Source organism: Argopecten irradians, chromosome 9 (assembly GCF_041381155.1).
Source record: "Argopecten irradians isolate NY chromosome 9, Ai_NY, whole genome shotgun sequence".
NCBI lineage: Eukaryota > Metazoa > Mollusca > Bivalvia > Pectinida > Pectinidae > Argopecten > Argopecten irradians.
The window spans coordinates 14,631,194-14,647,866 of NC_091142.1; the positions used below are offsets into that span (position 1 = coordinate 14,631,194).

Sequence of the window (16,673 nt, forward strand, 5' to 3'; positions counted from 1 at the left end):
TTTCATTATTACAAATAGACGTGTATTACCATATAGCCTGTTATTTTTGCACGTCAAAAGTTTTATAATTTGGACAAAAAACAAGGGAAACTCAATTTTAGCAAAACAAAATTTTGTGATTTGACACAATCTAATTAAAATTATATCTTCTATGTCGCTCTCCTTAGACCGTCTGCTCGTAGAAATTCGAGCGGACCGTCTACGGAGAGTGACATAGAAGATCTAATCTTAATTAGATTGTGATTGGACTTATACAGTATTCAGCCAATTCTTAATATTTTTCATTGATCAAAATTTCGTTTTAATGTTAATTACCCATGAAAATAACCAGCTATGTGGTACTACATGTACATGTAACAAAAGATCAAATCTGATGAACTTTTGTAAAATTCTACCATTTATCTGAACTGGGCCTCTTGGAAATTTACATTTTGTAAATTGGTGTAAAATTTAATCTTGACCCATGACCTTGAAAGTACATGAGCATCCCATAGGCCTATGTTGGTTTTCCAAATATACTTCATGATTGTTGAGATTTCCCTAGGTTTGGAAATTCTGCAGTTCATTCATTTACTACAGTACAGCTGAACATGTATTCCACTATTCACTTACAATAAGTGATTAAGAACTTCCAAAATTAGGTCCTGGGAAATTCAGGAAATTGAAGCCATCTAATTTTAAACATTCTTTCAATAGCTATACAATGATTTTTTGTAGTACGTGTTGGAGAATAGTCAGAGCTCCCAGAGAAACCTATAGTATTTGACCCAATAAGAACCCCTCCTCCTTTTGAGGCTTCAATTTTGATTGCCCAGGTACAAGACCAAACTATCAAAATTATAGGTTGGCAACAATTTTGTCTTGTTAATCACCTTTAATTTTTTTTTTTTTTTTTTTTTTCAATTTTCAAATGCCCTGGGTCGAATACAATATATTGTGATTACTGTCAACTATAGATGACAGGTTAGTTTTGAAAATAGGATAACAATAATTGTATTTTTCATCATTTAAAACCACACATCTACTTTAATCAGTCTTGTAAAGTTTGAACACGTTCATCAAAATTGAATCATCGGCTTCAGTGTTTAGGACATCCAGACATTCCAATTTTATGTTTCCCCCAAAATACCCCCATCCAACAGTCAGTATTATTGTGGGGGTAAAATTGTGCCAGCTCACCATGGCTTATTAAATCGTTTAAATTGTGTATCTTACAACATTGATAGTGGTACATGTACAACAAACAAAAAGATGTTTTTACCTATAATGATATATAATAACCTTCATATTTTCTTTAATTATAATTAAAAATAAAACAGTAATTATATTCAACATAGACAGACATGCATTAAGTGAAATTAATGTAAAAGCTGCATTTCATTATTCAATTTATTGTTATTTTAAAACAAATTGATAACACCACATGGTACAAAGAACTAGAATTATTAAAATACAATTTATATAAATGTTAACAATGTAGTATTGCCTTGTACAACATATTTGGAAAATAAACTAAAATGTTTTTAAATGTGTTTTTTTTTTTTTTTTTTTTTTTTAATTCCATTAGATCATTACACTTTATTCTATTTGCCAATACTCATGAAAAAGAGCTTCTCTAGATCTTAAATACCAGACTTATTCATGATTCAAACACATGTATTTGGAGTGCACATTAACTATATATTTCAGTTTTGTTCAAGAATTTATTTTTTGTTGTTTTTTAAGAGAACAAATGTGTTGATATTCATCTTTTCATTACTTTTGTGTATGTTTTGATTACATATTTCTTCAAAATTCATACAAACATGAGACTACTAATTTACTTTGAATGACTCCCTTGCCTCAAATCTTGATGGAATACCTGTCTTTTTTATAAATAGTCTTTCCATCTAGACTATTTTTTTTGCATATTACAGAGTTATCTGCCCTTGGAGGTATTGATTGTGACAGCATTGTTTTGTGAAGAAAACTCACATTCTAGAAAAAGAGGCCCAGAGGGCCTGTATCCCTTACCTGGTTTTCTGTAACTCTGTAATTTAGTAATTAGTGTACAAACATCACAAAGACAGCCCCATCGTTTGTACAAAAATCACAAAGACAGACCCATCGTTTGTACAATTTTGAATCCCCACCCAATAATGATACCACCATTGCATTTTGGGTGCTATCCCATGCTTAGTTTGAGAGAAGAAGTTGTTTCTATGGAAATAGCCAAATTGACCCCTTTCGATCCTGCTCCTCAGGCCCCCAGGGTGTCAGCTGCATCATTCGTACAATTTTGAATCCCCACCTTATAAGGATATCGATGCTACCATTGCATTATGGGTGCTATCTCATGCTTAGTTTCAGAGAAGAAGTTGATTATATGGAAATAGCCAAATGGACCCCTTTTAAGTTGCCCCTCAGGCCCCTGGGGGGTCAGTCACATTATTTGTACAATTTTCAGTCAGTAACACATAAGGATGCTACCAGTCAAATTTTGTTGAATTTCTACCAGCATTTATGGAGAAGAAGTTGATTGTTGACAGAAGGACGGATGCCGTACGCCACTGTATGGCATAAGCTCACCTTGGTCATTTGGACCAGAAGAGCTATAAATGATATACATGTAAACACATGACATCACAATTAATACCTACGCATAAGGGCAGATAACTCAGTAATATGGATATGCTTTAACTCAAATGTCATCATCATTGTTGCTGCCATCATCATCAAATTCATCCTCACTCTCCTCTCCGAAGTGATATAATGGGAAATCGTCACTAGATGTATACTGCAGATAGTAATCGTCATCTTCTTCCTCATCCTCGTCTTCAACATCGTGTTCAAGTGTCAGCCAGCGTATGTCCAAGTTGCCAATACAGTCAGGATCATCAATATTTCGGTAACATAACCAGTTGACATTCAAACATGCTATGGCTTTATTGCCCCAATATTCTGTCTCTCTTCCTGAGAAACTGTGTAGATGCCCACTGAAGTTTGGTGGTGGAACAATTTTACAATCTGGTGGTGATGTTCCACCAAAATGTCCGACAGTTCTCCCACGATTAGTGGTGAATTTTATACAACTTGTCATAGAGTGTTGCGTTCTCATTTCCACTTGTACGATAACTTCTCCTTTTTCTAGCACAACCTCATGAACATTGCCTGCTACAGGGGAATCCCGTCCTAGGCCATGGCAATGCCAAACGCCATCATACATATGTAAACCCACAATAACATTCTCTTGTTGGCTGTCGTTGTACCGCGTCACGATGCTAATCTTTGAAATTTGACCTTGATTGTCCTCCGTTACCATAATTTCATCGTTAAAGAGTCGGCTTCCAGCATCGGCAGGTGGCACACCATCCCATATGGATTTAGATTCGGATCCTCTACCAGGAATTATTTTGGTATCCCTTCCCTCTCGGTAAGTCCATTGCTTGAATGGTAATATTTTACTGCTTGGCATGGTGAGCAATAGATACTTGTTTGAGACATCTTTGTTATCAACCAGATATTGTCTCACTTTACTTAGGTTTTCTGCCAAGAGAATCGTTGCATGATCAACAAGGACTTTCTCCCATGTAGAGTAGTCTATGTATATCAATCGAGTCGCAACAATGAGAGAATAAACATGATTTTCGTTTAATTTTGTCTCCTCGCTCTGTCCAGAAATGTAGCGTATGCTTGCTTCAAGTACTGCTAACTCGACTAAGTCATTAGGTAGAGGGTAGCCATCCCGAAACACAATCAAATCATCCCTTTCAAACAATTCTAAAACAGTGTCATAAGGAATGGACAAGAACTCCTCTGATTGGCTTACTTCTTCCAGATACTTACCAATCAAATCTAAACATCTCTTTTTGATATTCGCTAAATAAAACTTTTCAGCAATCAGCAGCATGGAAACACAGTTTGTTTTGTCAACTTTTTTTAGTAAAATCTTTTCGCATGTATTCCTCACAAATTCCACCTGGAGATAATCGGCAACAACAAACAGATTCTGAACATTGTCTAAAGTGACTTCCAATGAACCAGTATAGGCAAACTTGAGTAGAAGTTCCAGACATTCAAAATCCACATCATAAAGTTCTACATCAGACTTGTTCTCCGCATCCATGTGGAAAAGGACTTTGAAATACTCAGAGAGCGAAGATAGAATGTTCTTGTGGGCTTTAATCTTCTTTTCCCCAACATGTAGCGTGATGTCACAGAATTCGCCATCTTGCCATGACTTGTACAATGACTTGAGTAAAGTTTTCGAGTACCATGGGTTGGACACTAGAAATGCTTCAGAATCGGAATCAGATGACACTGGTTTAGGTTCCATTTCTAACTGGTTTGATCTGTAAACAATAATATAATAATGAAATAATTATGACATATCAATTAAATTAAAATGACAACACAATGGAAACATTCTAAATTCATTAGAGCTAATTAATATGCATATATATTTATAAAGTGAAATTGATATTCTGTCTGTCTTTGCATATCTACATCTATACAGTCATGACATCATTATTTAATATATATATACATGCATGTTGTTTTATTCAAAATATAGTATTGGGGTTTGAACAATAATTAGTGTTTACTTGAGCTCGTGTAAATATATCTAATTAACACAAAAAATAGTATAAAACAGTTTGCTTTGCTTTTGGTGAATGTGCAATCAGTACAAAATGTACTTCATTCTTTTAGACACATTATTTTTTTTTATATTTTTAACTGACTATAATTTAAAGTCATATTTTAACATAATATTTTCCAGTCAATATAATATAATTTTTTTGTCCTTAGAGGTAATAATGTCACATATTTATGTTCCAAAACAATATGTATATTATATTTTGACATTTACTTTTGATCCATATGTATACGTAGCTACTGGATATTCTAATATGTTTGCATACTTTTTATTATTAGTTTTTAATGGTTCTTGATTAACCTATAGGCCAAGTCTAGAGCTCTAATATATTAGGATATTAAAATGTAATATAATGACGTCATCATTATGACGTCACATGACTTAATCCAGCTACATGTACATACATTTCGTAAGTCTTCTATTCATAAATCATATCGCCAGTATCAGCTCGTTAGAACTCGGATAAGCATACGAAATGCCTCAGTTTTACAACTAGATCTATTAGGCTTTTTTACAGTTGGAAAATGCAAATGAGTATGCATGATGTAACTTATGAAGTGCAGTTACTGAAAAAAAAATGTTAAAAAATGCTAGCTTTACAGTCGTAAACGGCTATAAGATTTAACATTCATTTGATTGCATACTTCTCCCTTTTCTATATTTTAGCATCTTCGACGTAAGCGCGGGAAATTGTAGAACTCTTTGACGTGGAGACTCGTTTGTGATACAAACCAAAACAAAAAAGATGGCCGCCGTGGCCTGGGTCATTCTCCAGATGTTCCTGTTTTTCGTGAAACACAGCAGGCGACACCCACTATGGGCGCTCATGAATGTGTGCATGGTACTGCTGGCTCCAGCAATCGCTGCCTCTGACAGTTCGGCTTCAATCGAAGTGCGACTTTATGACAAACTAAGCCACCAACCGAAGCTGTCAAATTCTGACAGTTCGCTTTCGTTAGCTGTTAATGTTGACGCGTCTGATGTTGTTGCTGAGAATATTCAGGGTAAATTTGCCGCTGTCGGACAGAAGAAACAAGCTGATGGCAGACTTCATATGGTAAAGATTTCATTTTTAATATATCAAAATACAAATCTAGTGTATTCTCGTTTTCACTACAAGGCAGCTAACTGGGTTGATTACACAATGACAGACGCTAACAGGCGTCTGAGACAGCTGATAAATGCATTTATCACAGGAGTTTGACGTTTTAACAGAATTATATGGCATATGTTAAATACACACTTTATACTGTATAAAAAGCTGAATAAAGGAGGTAAATTTGTGCGACATATTATTGACATATTGGTACATGTGTACTTAAATTTAACTTCTGTGATACATGTGAATTTGACAGTGTATGATGTACATCATTTGTGTATTCAAAGATTATTCTTCTTCATTGATAACCCATACCAGAGAAAATGAATATAGAACTATGATCAGTACTAGTATTGATAGCTAATCTTGATCTACATTGATAAATTGCTGCTTATAATTAGTGTGTTTTGAGTCTGGATTAGTTACTCAAGATCTGATGTAGGGATGAAAGTATTGTTCAGTTTGCTGTTTTATTATTTTTAGCTATCGTCAGATTGCGGTGGAGATGATGAGAAAGAATATGCTCGTCTACCCGGAGACTGGATAGCTGTTTTCCACTATTCTGAGAGAAGTATTACCTCAGACAATGCAACAAGAGGCTGTCCTTCTGTCATAGACAGGGTATTAAATCCTCTCCTCCTCCTCCTCCTCCTCTCCTCCTCCTCCTCCTCACCATGGCATAAAAATGCATTTTGACTTTAGTTGGCCATGCATTAACATTTAAACTATGTATAAAGTTAGTTACAGAACATTTCCTCAATACTCCAGGGGTAACTATATATAGCTATCTGTAGCAGGATTGGACTAGATCGATCATGATCGGTGACCATGTTGCTGACCAGCAGTAGAGCATTTGACTATACATAGTGTTCTGAGGTCCTGAGTTTGAATTTCTGGTCTGGCCACTACATTTTCTCCTCTGCTAATATCCACCCCTGGACTCTCTCATAGTAAAACTGAAGGCACCGGAAAACAACAGGTTATTTGATCCTTTGATAAACAATAAATCAATTGTATGATTATATATAACAGTACACTGTGGTTGACTGTGTTACTTCAAAGTTGGGTATTGCTCTCTCTCTCTCTCTCATCGTCAAAGTCTTTGCAGGTATTGGTCAGTATTTTTGTTTTTCAGGATCTGCCTATCTTTTACTATGATATAGTCCAGGGGTGGATATAGTGTCAGTGATGGTAACCCCTGGAGTATCAAGGATGGATACAGCGAGCTAGATACAGAATAATTCTTGGTATACATGTATATTTATATATGTGTATTTAATATTTCAAAGGAGTTAAAGAAAGGTAAAAGAAATGAAAATCAGAGAAATAATCTCTCTTTTGGTGAGTGCCAAGATTGCTGTGGGATCACTTGTGTCTGCAAGGAATAACAGTTAAATGAAAAATACTGAGATGAATTTTATTTTTTTCATTATCATGCAGATGCAGAAGGCCTTAATGTTTGGAGCTTCAGCTATTATAATATTGACTCTTAATCCCAAGATCATTAAAGAGGTATGTATAAATCACCATATGTACTACCATTAAAATTACATATATGTACATGTATACCTTTATGATACATATATGTTTGTGTATTATATTGTTGGATTTTTAGGTGCATTTTGTGCCAAATTTTCCCGTATAAAGTTAGCTGTATTTTTCCAATTTTTTGTGAATGTCATCATGCATAACAACGATTTTGTTCTTTGAATATAATAGAAGAAAAGTTTATAATTTTCCCATTCAAAAAGTGCAGCCCACTGAATTTATATACATTGTATTTAGTATTATTGTATCAATTACATTATGGATACTTTTTTACTGCAGAACAATATTCTTGAAAATCAGCTAACTTAACCAGTTAACCTAGACCTAAATATAATTAAATCACAAAGTTTCTTCCTTATTATGATGGCACCTGTAAAAGTGCCAGCAGCATTTAGTTGATCAGATTATCTGATAATCAGAACCAGGCCTTCAGGCTGCAATCAAGGCTATGCTTTAGAGGTTTAAATTAATGTATGTATACAAGGGCAGGGTATCGGAAGGTCTAAAACGATATGATACGTATACATATTGACAATACACTGAAACAATACACGATTCGTTGTGACGATACAGTGGACCTCTTTTTCAAATTCTGTTGACCATTGGGTTTTGAATATTGTGACATTATAATACAATTTTGATAAAACATGCTATAACCAGGGGAAAAAAATCTACCAAACATCATCTGTGTTAATTAATTTCTGTCAATTGGTATTCTTAATTATAAAAAGGCATTTCTAATCCATCTAGGTAGCACAGATGCTTTAAACACTTCCTTTTGATTGAAATGCTCTTACTTGAATGATGTTTTAGATTAATTTTGCTTGAAATTTCCTATTTCTATAACGAAAACAGTAGGGTGAGTTGTTAAAACAATACAGCGATATACAGCATGTTTGCGTATCGATATTCGATACACTGCTGAAACCCGATACATATGGATATATTGATCCAGCCCTAATTTATACATGTACAAAAATGTATAGAGTAAACTAATCATTATAATTGTGTTATTTCTATCCTCTTTTGATTAATAGTGCAATTGTCTAGGTTACTTATACTAATTATTGTAATTATAAATATGTATCTAGATATTTAGTCCACTTAACCTGCCTACCGTATATTATTGTTTTTTTTTTATTTCTTCTAAAAAATACTTGGAAGAAAAAAACTAATATATAAGGCGAGTTTAGCAGACTAGTAGATATTTTGTATTCCGTGAATATGTATCATTTACAATTATTTAAGCATTGAATGTCTTCCAGTTGGCAATCATATTGTCTATGAATGCCAACTGAAAGACGTTCAATTCTTATATATTTACATTTGATAGCAATTTTATGGTGAAATCTCAAGAGATTTTGCCTTTATAATGAACAAAAAATTTGTTATTGTCATGGATGGAACAGCCATTTGAACAGCTGTTTTCAGTGATTGCTGGCACGACAATTGTGACGTCACAATGACAATGACGTCATAAGAGGTTGAAGTTCATAGACTATATGAATGCCAACTGTGCTTGGTAAGGTTACATAGTTAGACTGCAGTGAAAATGAAAACGATATTATGTATTTATGACATTGAATAAATTAATTAACAATATTTTATTATTTTGTTTGGTAATACCAGTTGGAGGTGAAGCAGCTATTTGCCTACCCTGTGGTGGTAGTGGAGTCGTTAGAAAACATCACTAACTTTGTGGCAGTATTAAGGAGGTAGGCAATATTTCACAATGATAATTACCACAATTTTTCCCTGTGTACACATGCACATTTATTTATTCTAGATAAACGTATTTACAATGTATATACGGTTATACCGGTAAATTTGATCTCAATTTTATCTCCTACAGTAAGATGAAGACCCGGGCCAAGGTGACCCAACACACGGTGCTGGCTTACTGGCAGGTAAAAATATACTTAACATATTTACTGTATATAGTTGTAAATTTTTCCACCAAAACGTACTTGCTAACAAATTTTAATAAACTTATACAGTTAAACATGTATATGACATGATTTTAAATCTCATACTAAATATTTTTTATTTCAAGCAATTTCATTACCTAAATAATTTGATCTTAAGAACTTGATAAATACATGAGCTTGGAATTATATTTAATTGTGCAAGTTAGTGTTTAGTTGATTAGATGATACAATGATTGAAGTACTTAAATTTAGATTTTAATTAATTTAATGCAACAGATTTTAGTTTTATTAATGATAACTTATTCATTATTAAAATTATCAGAAAATATATTGTGTATGTGAGTATGGAATTGTAGGTTTCTTTTGACATATTATATATTTGCCACATGCCATGCACCTCTGGGTTGCGAGTTTGAATCCCATATGGGCAGTTGCCAGGTACTGTCTGCTGGTCGGTGATTTTTCTAGGGTACTCTGGCTTTCCCCCACCTCCCAAACCTGGCACATTCTGCATTTCCCTGGCTGTTAAATGATGTTAAATCAATAAAACCAAAGTATGAACTAATTCTTGTTTGATTCCTTTTCAGAAATTCCCCACTCTGACCCTATGGGCCACATGTGGTCGGCCAAATGGACGCAGCTTCCATGAATGGGACGGAGTAATCTGCCTTGGCAACAAGAAAGAGACTGAAGACCAAGGCAAGGTTAGTCATTGTGTTAAATCCTAATTCAAATTTTTATTAAAAACAGGCATAGTACAAAATTCGACTGATTTCTTTATTGTAAAAAGAAAATGATGTGACTGTTTTAATTTCATGGGAAAGTAGAAATGAAAATAAAACGCCACACTAAAACACCAATTTCACAATGTTCATATATTTAATTGATTCGTGAGCTTATACTGAAAATAAGGATATTTTAGCAGGTGCTAAATTTCTCTTTTTGCTTATGTGAACCTTTTGCATGTTATTTTTTGTGATATCTATATATTTTCGGATTTTTAGCAACACAATCCATACTTAAACAGAACGTTATGCGTAGTGGAGAAAATTTTCGTGGTAAAATCCCCCATCAAATAATTTCCATGTTTACAGGAACAATACCCTGGTAAATTGCACAAAGTGAAAATAATTTCTTTCATGATCTAAAACATGACAACCTGATGTACTTCCTGTATGTATTGTTTATATAAGATTTACATGTATTTGGAAATCTGAAAAGATAATTGCTTCACCGACTCGATATATTGAAGTTTTTTTCATAAATATGTTGCGTAAATATCCATTTTATCATCATCTTTCTGTGTTGTCTTTCCAGGCTGACCCAGCACAGTTTTGGAATTTCTTCTACTCTGCAGCATTTCTCCTTCTATTGTTACTTTTTATGAAGGCACGTATGCGAGACGGACATCTTAATGGGACGGACGAAGTGGAGGTGGGTACAAGAAACTCAATTTAAGGAAAGATTCTTCAACCTCTACAAAACCAAATAAAAACACCACTGGAAAAAATACTATTAAAATATGTAATGAAAATTAGAATAAATATTTTTGAAAATTTTAAAATTGATCAAAAATTATATACCATGTAATAGGTAGGTCCAAGGTTCCAAGACATTTCATATATATTTTCTTTCTTCTATTTTTGAAAAATAAAAAAACTGCTATTATTTTTTTGTGGGGGGGGGGGGAGAGAGTGGAGAAGATTGATTTTGTAGGTATTTACATTTTACACCTTTCATGAAATGTTGATACTGGAATTAGAGTTATGCTTAATCAATATTCAGTCAGATGCAAAATATTTACATATTAATTAAACAATGGATTCAAAACACAAATTATGAAAAAAATTGTCAAATTAAAATGTCCGTAAATTGTATTCAATTTATCAAAATTGTCATGTATTTGAAATCCATACCTTGAATCACAAATAATGTCTTAGCTTCATTTTGTTTACAAAAAACTAACAAAACTAATCTTCATATGCTATCAAATAATAAATGATATTTTATTAAGAGTTGGTTATCAATATAACATTTTAAACTATATGTATAAAATTAGAAAATTGTATTTGTTCACAAGTTTGGTTAATTCTATATAGTATATACAGGTAATTGATACAGGTAATTGATAAATTAAAAAATATTTATGATATATGATATGATAAGTGTGATTAGAAAAATAAAAATCTAATATTTTTTTATTATTCCTAAGATTACATTAAGAAAACTTGCTCACCAAGCCTTGTCCAGAATGATGACGAGGAAGTGGCCTCGGAGCCAGGACAAGGAGATATGTGCCATTTGTTTAGATTACTTCACACCAAAGCAGGTAAAACATAATAATGTATAAAGAAAAAACTTACTAATTTTCATGGTTACTAATTAATTTTACGTTTTCACGCCTTACAACTTTTTCATGAGGAATAAATTTTGCGATGGAAACCTCAGTGAAACCTCTTAGGTTCTACTATACCTTTTTTTCAGACATTTCGTATAAATGAATTTTAGTTACATGCAAAAATGAGTTTGTTTATTTGACGTACACTTTGGTTGCAAGTCATGCAAGTCATAATGTTCGCAATTTTAGCCAAAAAATGAGAAAAAAATTCAACAATTTAATTTTTCACAATCAAGCTTTACAATTACTTAATGATTGAATCATTTCACGAAAATATAACCCCCGCAAAAAAAATCTTCTTTAAGTCCTATGATGTTCCATTTTTTGCCATTAATACAAATATATATTTTTGCTGTTAATTTTTTTTCAGAAATTACGAGTTCTTCCCTGTGACCATGAGTTCCATACAAAATGTGTAGATCCATGGCTTGTCAAAAACCGAACATGTCCATTATGTAAGCTAAATATTGTGGGTAAGTAATATGATATGTCAAAATTTGAGTACAAATGGGATCTTATGTGAGTGCTTATTTCATACGAGATTATATGAAAGGAGTCAAGAAGTTTTGAGACAAGTTACAAACCACTGGATATCAAGTGGATTATGTGATAAATAGCAGTATTTTTCATTTTGATGGTCATCATATAATATATATGTTCTAGCACTTTTCACTTTATGTAGCAGTTATTGCAAATTAAAATCATAAATTTGTTTTAAGGAATTGTATAAAAAAATTGGCCGAATATAATTGTGTCAAACTAAGAACGTTTGCAGCTAGTAGTCGTTGACAGTGCCATGATGTTTTCAAATTTTTGATTGGTTAATTCAATCAGCAAATAAAATTTAATCGAGAAAAATTGATTCTGGAAATATGTAAAATAGATGAATCATGAAAACCATGAAAGTCATATCCCAAAAATTCAAAATCGATAAATTTATATTTTCTTGGTTTTTAGCTAAAAATGCAAAACAACTGACAATAGGATAAATCTAGTGCCAAACTGTGTATATGATACTGTAACCAAATTCCAACACATGGAAAAAAATGTTGTTAGATAATTTTTCCCCTTAAAAAAACGCTAGTGATATTATCATGGTATAACACTTTTTGTTAATTTCGTCTTCCTTGAAAATCATAATATTCACTATCAGTTGCATAATTCCAATTATTTAAACAATTGAATAATTCTGTTTTACAGAGAAGATGACGACTAATTGAAGAAGTCTGTGTTCTAAGGATCAATTAGCTAAATGGATGGGTTACACGACCATCCAATGTAAGGGTTGCAAGTGTGGACATTTTGTTGTTATGTTAGAGGTCTATGAACCCACCGGACTGTGTGTTACTTTGAGCTGACCTTCCAGCTGCAAAACTTTGTCCTTGACCTGTGCAAAACTTGTGTAGGACACCGGTATTGCCCAGTATACAAGTCTCATGTTCGGACTGATCACTTCCCAGTTGTATGGTTATATATTGTGTATAAATGGAATTTTAAGGCGGTGTATACAGAAACAGCACACGACAAAACTACATATTCTAGATATGTACGTGTATGATTGATTTCGGATTGTGGATATATGTGAAATGTTCTTTGAAGTAAACAGTGCGTTTTCTGTTACCTGCGATTCTCCATTCCAGTTCACTAAAATTCCTCTAGTGTCAAATTGAATTTTAACATTAAATCAATTTAAGGTTTTAAGACTTCATACAAAATTGGCGTCCTATTTCTTTTTTCCTTTCATAAAAACAGCTATAGGTCCCTATAACTATATTTCACATCTTCAAAAAAAATCAGTTTCTTTAAAAACCATGTGTAATTGTGCTCTTCACATGTTTTTACGTCTTCGAAATGGAAATTGCTTCCAATTCTATTTCTTTTGAACAAATGTACTATTGTTTTATGCTTTGAATATGAACTTATATATTTTAGGTCTAAATTTCTATTATTAGATTTTTCATCTTCAATTTTTTCCTTTTAGAAAACATGTATTACTCTAAGTGAAAATTTACTCCTTTTATTCACTGGACATAGAACACAAAGCAAACAAAATAAATAAGAATCAGCTAAAAAGGCATAAGTGAATTTTTAACGTTGAAATAATATGATAATGTATTATTTTAAACGCACATATTGTTCATGAAGAAGAGTTAACCAAATATAAATCTTATATCTCAGGATTATCAGTAGTCTACTTAGCATTGCGATATTTGTTGATACAGTGTTTATTAATTTAAATGCACATCTTGTTCATGAAGAACAGTTACACAAATATAAATCTTATATCACATGATAAGCAAGAGTCTTTTTAGCATTGTGATATTTGTTGATACAGTGGTTTTTTTCAGTAAAAAATTAATGTAAAGTAAATCAGATGATGAAAAAGTGATCAATGTGTACACATATTTACCTCCTGTCCAAATCTTAGTCATTTTACCATAAATACTAACTTGCCAAATGATTATTTGATTTATTAGGCTAAACAATATTTCATATCCACAAAAAATGTCTTAATTAAGTTTGGCGCTACTTTGGTCATAAAGATACATTATACATATGTACATTGTCCAGAACTAATTATTTGTACTTTACGAAATCTGTGATACTTATTGATGAGTCAACTTTGAATCTGATGCCTTATTTGACAAGTGATATTTTGGCGAGGCCAGTAAGAATACTATCTAATATGTATCTATTCACATAAGTCTGTAAACCAACTTGATTTTGCATGCAGTTTAATTTCGCTGGCGACAAGAGATCGCCAAAACAAATCGCCAAGAAACTATTTAAAACACATGTTACATAGAATTTTTAAAATCTAGATTTCGAAATTAAAACTTGAAAAATTTCTGTTATAAAAAGGCGAAATTAATTCACCACGAAAAAACTTTGGGTTGCAGAACTGTATGAGTACCAAATCATCTAAAAACAAAGTATTTTGAATTTGAAAAAAAATTATCCGAACAGAAATTAATGTTTAAAAATACCTGATTGTTTTAATTTACGTTGTTAATTTATTGTAAATTCATCATTTTGTTATGTTTTGGTACATTGTATACGATGACGTTTTTAAAAGATGTACTGCATTTACCTACGTTATTTACCATTTTGTTGACTTTACACATGTAGTTATTTAGTGCAATCATTTTCATATTTTATCATTACGATATTGGCTAGTTTATTAATAATGCAGTTATTGTAATTATTTATTTTAAATTTATATCCCCTATAATACACATTGTCCTGGTTAATCTCCATTATATTATGCTATTTATGTTATGTAAACGTGGATTTTCGCGAGTGCTTAATTTTGCGATTTGCATACATACAAATTTCACGGCGTTGTTGTTTTCGCGATAGATACACTTTTAGAATTTAACAACTACGTTCATAAATGTACAAAATATTAGGCGCGTGGGAAAATGTTTGCGACCAAGCGGCCTTCACGTAATTAGCGAAAATTTCCCCCTCGCATAAATTTTCCACGTTTAGAGTATGCCATTTTGTTATGCAGTCTGTTAAAGATATATTCCTCGTTTTGATGAGAATATTCTCATATATACAATTTGTTATTTGAGTTGAGAGAAATATATGTTTGAGCTTGTTTTGAGTTTGGATTCCTGTACATTGTAAGAAACTGAAATTCATATCAAGACTATTTTAGATATATTTTTTTGTTATAAGAACGGAATGTTTATAGAATTGCCTAATGATAATACTAAGGCCAAAAAATATGTTTGTTTAGGGTTACCTGACCGACCCTATTTTTAACCCCCGACCCTTTTTTTCCACTTTTCTACGGAAAAAAATTATGAAGTCGGGATTTCGATCTCTTTTTTTGGCCTAACAGCATAGGGACTCTAGCACTGCTTGTCACTTACTTTCGTACATCATACTATTTAGTATAAAATCATCTCGTGAAGTCTGAACTATATCCTTACAAACCTGTATTACGAATATTGTAAACCAAACACATTTTACTAATTTTAAAAACTAACGGGCAATACAAATGCATTATTAATTGATTATTTCAAATTAGATGGAATTGAAATCATTTAAAACCATTGTTGTTACATTAATGCTGTGTTTGTTGTCGATATACAATTATTATAAATGATACAGGAAATATGCACTGTGTTTTATTATGTATATACAGTTTAATCAATACACACATGTATAAATAACATTTGACCCAATGACCTTAATGGCCGTTTGTGACTTTTTATTTTTGCAGTTAAGTGATTTTGAAAAAGCATATACCGTTATTAATGAACACAATGGCACTTGCTTTGCAAACTTTCTAATAAATATTTGAAAACACAAATCAATAAGTTACAATCTAATACTACAAAATAATGGATTAGGTAAGAGATTATTTTATTTAGTCTGACATTATTGTACGTTTATATATTTCTATATGTTTACAGGAATATGTACTTAGTAGTTCCTGGTAATCTGGTAAAAAGACCCCCGGGTACAATATATATATATTTGACTGCCTCGGGAGTCGGGATTACAAAATATACACAGATGTATATATGGATCTGAGCACGCGATATACATGTTAGAGTGTTATAAACCTTTAGGCATACAAGTCAGTAATGTCATTGAATGCGTACTGCTTGACCATGCATAGCTAGATCGCTAGAATAGTGTCTGTATTCTGGTTTTAAAATGGCGATCATTACACTGTACGTTTTTATATCCGAAATGAAACAGGCGATATAGCAGCATAACGATTCAAAATTCTGATTATTATCCGGTGATCGCCAAAATTACATACCTTGTATAATCTGAATTAAAACTGGTTATCTTTAGAACAGATTATATTCTGATTGTAAAATGATGATCGGCATTATTCAAAACTCAAAATCATCAAAGGTAATCATAATGTCTCAAGAAAGAATTTAGCATTGCCATCTATTCATAGAAGAAAACCCTGCTTCTTTTCGATTATCAGATTTGCTAATTTGCCTGACTGGAAATTGAGATATTTTAAAGTATTAATTGTGTATCTGTACGTTTCAATCGTTTGACCTGTGATTTGCTCATGTTTAGGTTTGT

At 32.4% G+C, this 16,673-nt stretch overlaps 2 protein-coding genes across 2 annotated transcripts; one reads left to right on the top strand and one right to left on the bottom strand.

The window, feature by feature from the left end:
• Positions 1–121: 121 nt before the first annotated feature.
• On the bottom strand, positions 122–5,367 carry LOC138331579 (actin-binding protein IPP-like). The gene is made up of 2 exons (XM_069279280.1): positions 5,281–5,367; positions 122–4,331 (listed from the first exon to the last, which is right to left on the bottom strand). Exon 2 carries the CDS (start codon positions 4,313–4,315, stop codon positions 2,681–2,683), a length of 1,635 nt encoding a protein of 544 aa, XP_069135381.1. The 5' UTR covers positions 4,316–4,331; positions 5,281–5,367; the 3' UTR covers positions 122–2,680.
• Positions 5,351–15,752, top strand: LOC138331580 (RING finger protein 215-like). The gene is made up of 10 exons (XM_069279281.1): positions 5,351–5,693; positions 6,219–6,356; positions 7,176–7,247; positions 8,913–8,998; positions 9,136–9,190; positions 9,799–9,915; positions 10,529–10,645; positions 11,424–11,540; positions 11,980–12,082; positions 12,810–15,752. Exons 1-10 carry the CDS (start codon positions 5,382–5,384, stop codon positions 12,827–12,829), a joined length of 1,137 nt encoding a protein of 378 aa, XP_069135382.1. The 5' UTR covers positions 5,351–5,381; the 3' UTR covers positions 12,830–15,752.
• Positions 15,753–16,673: the final 921 nt, after the last annotated feature.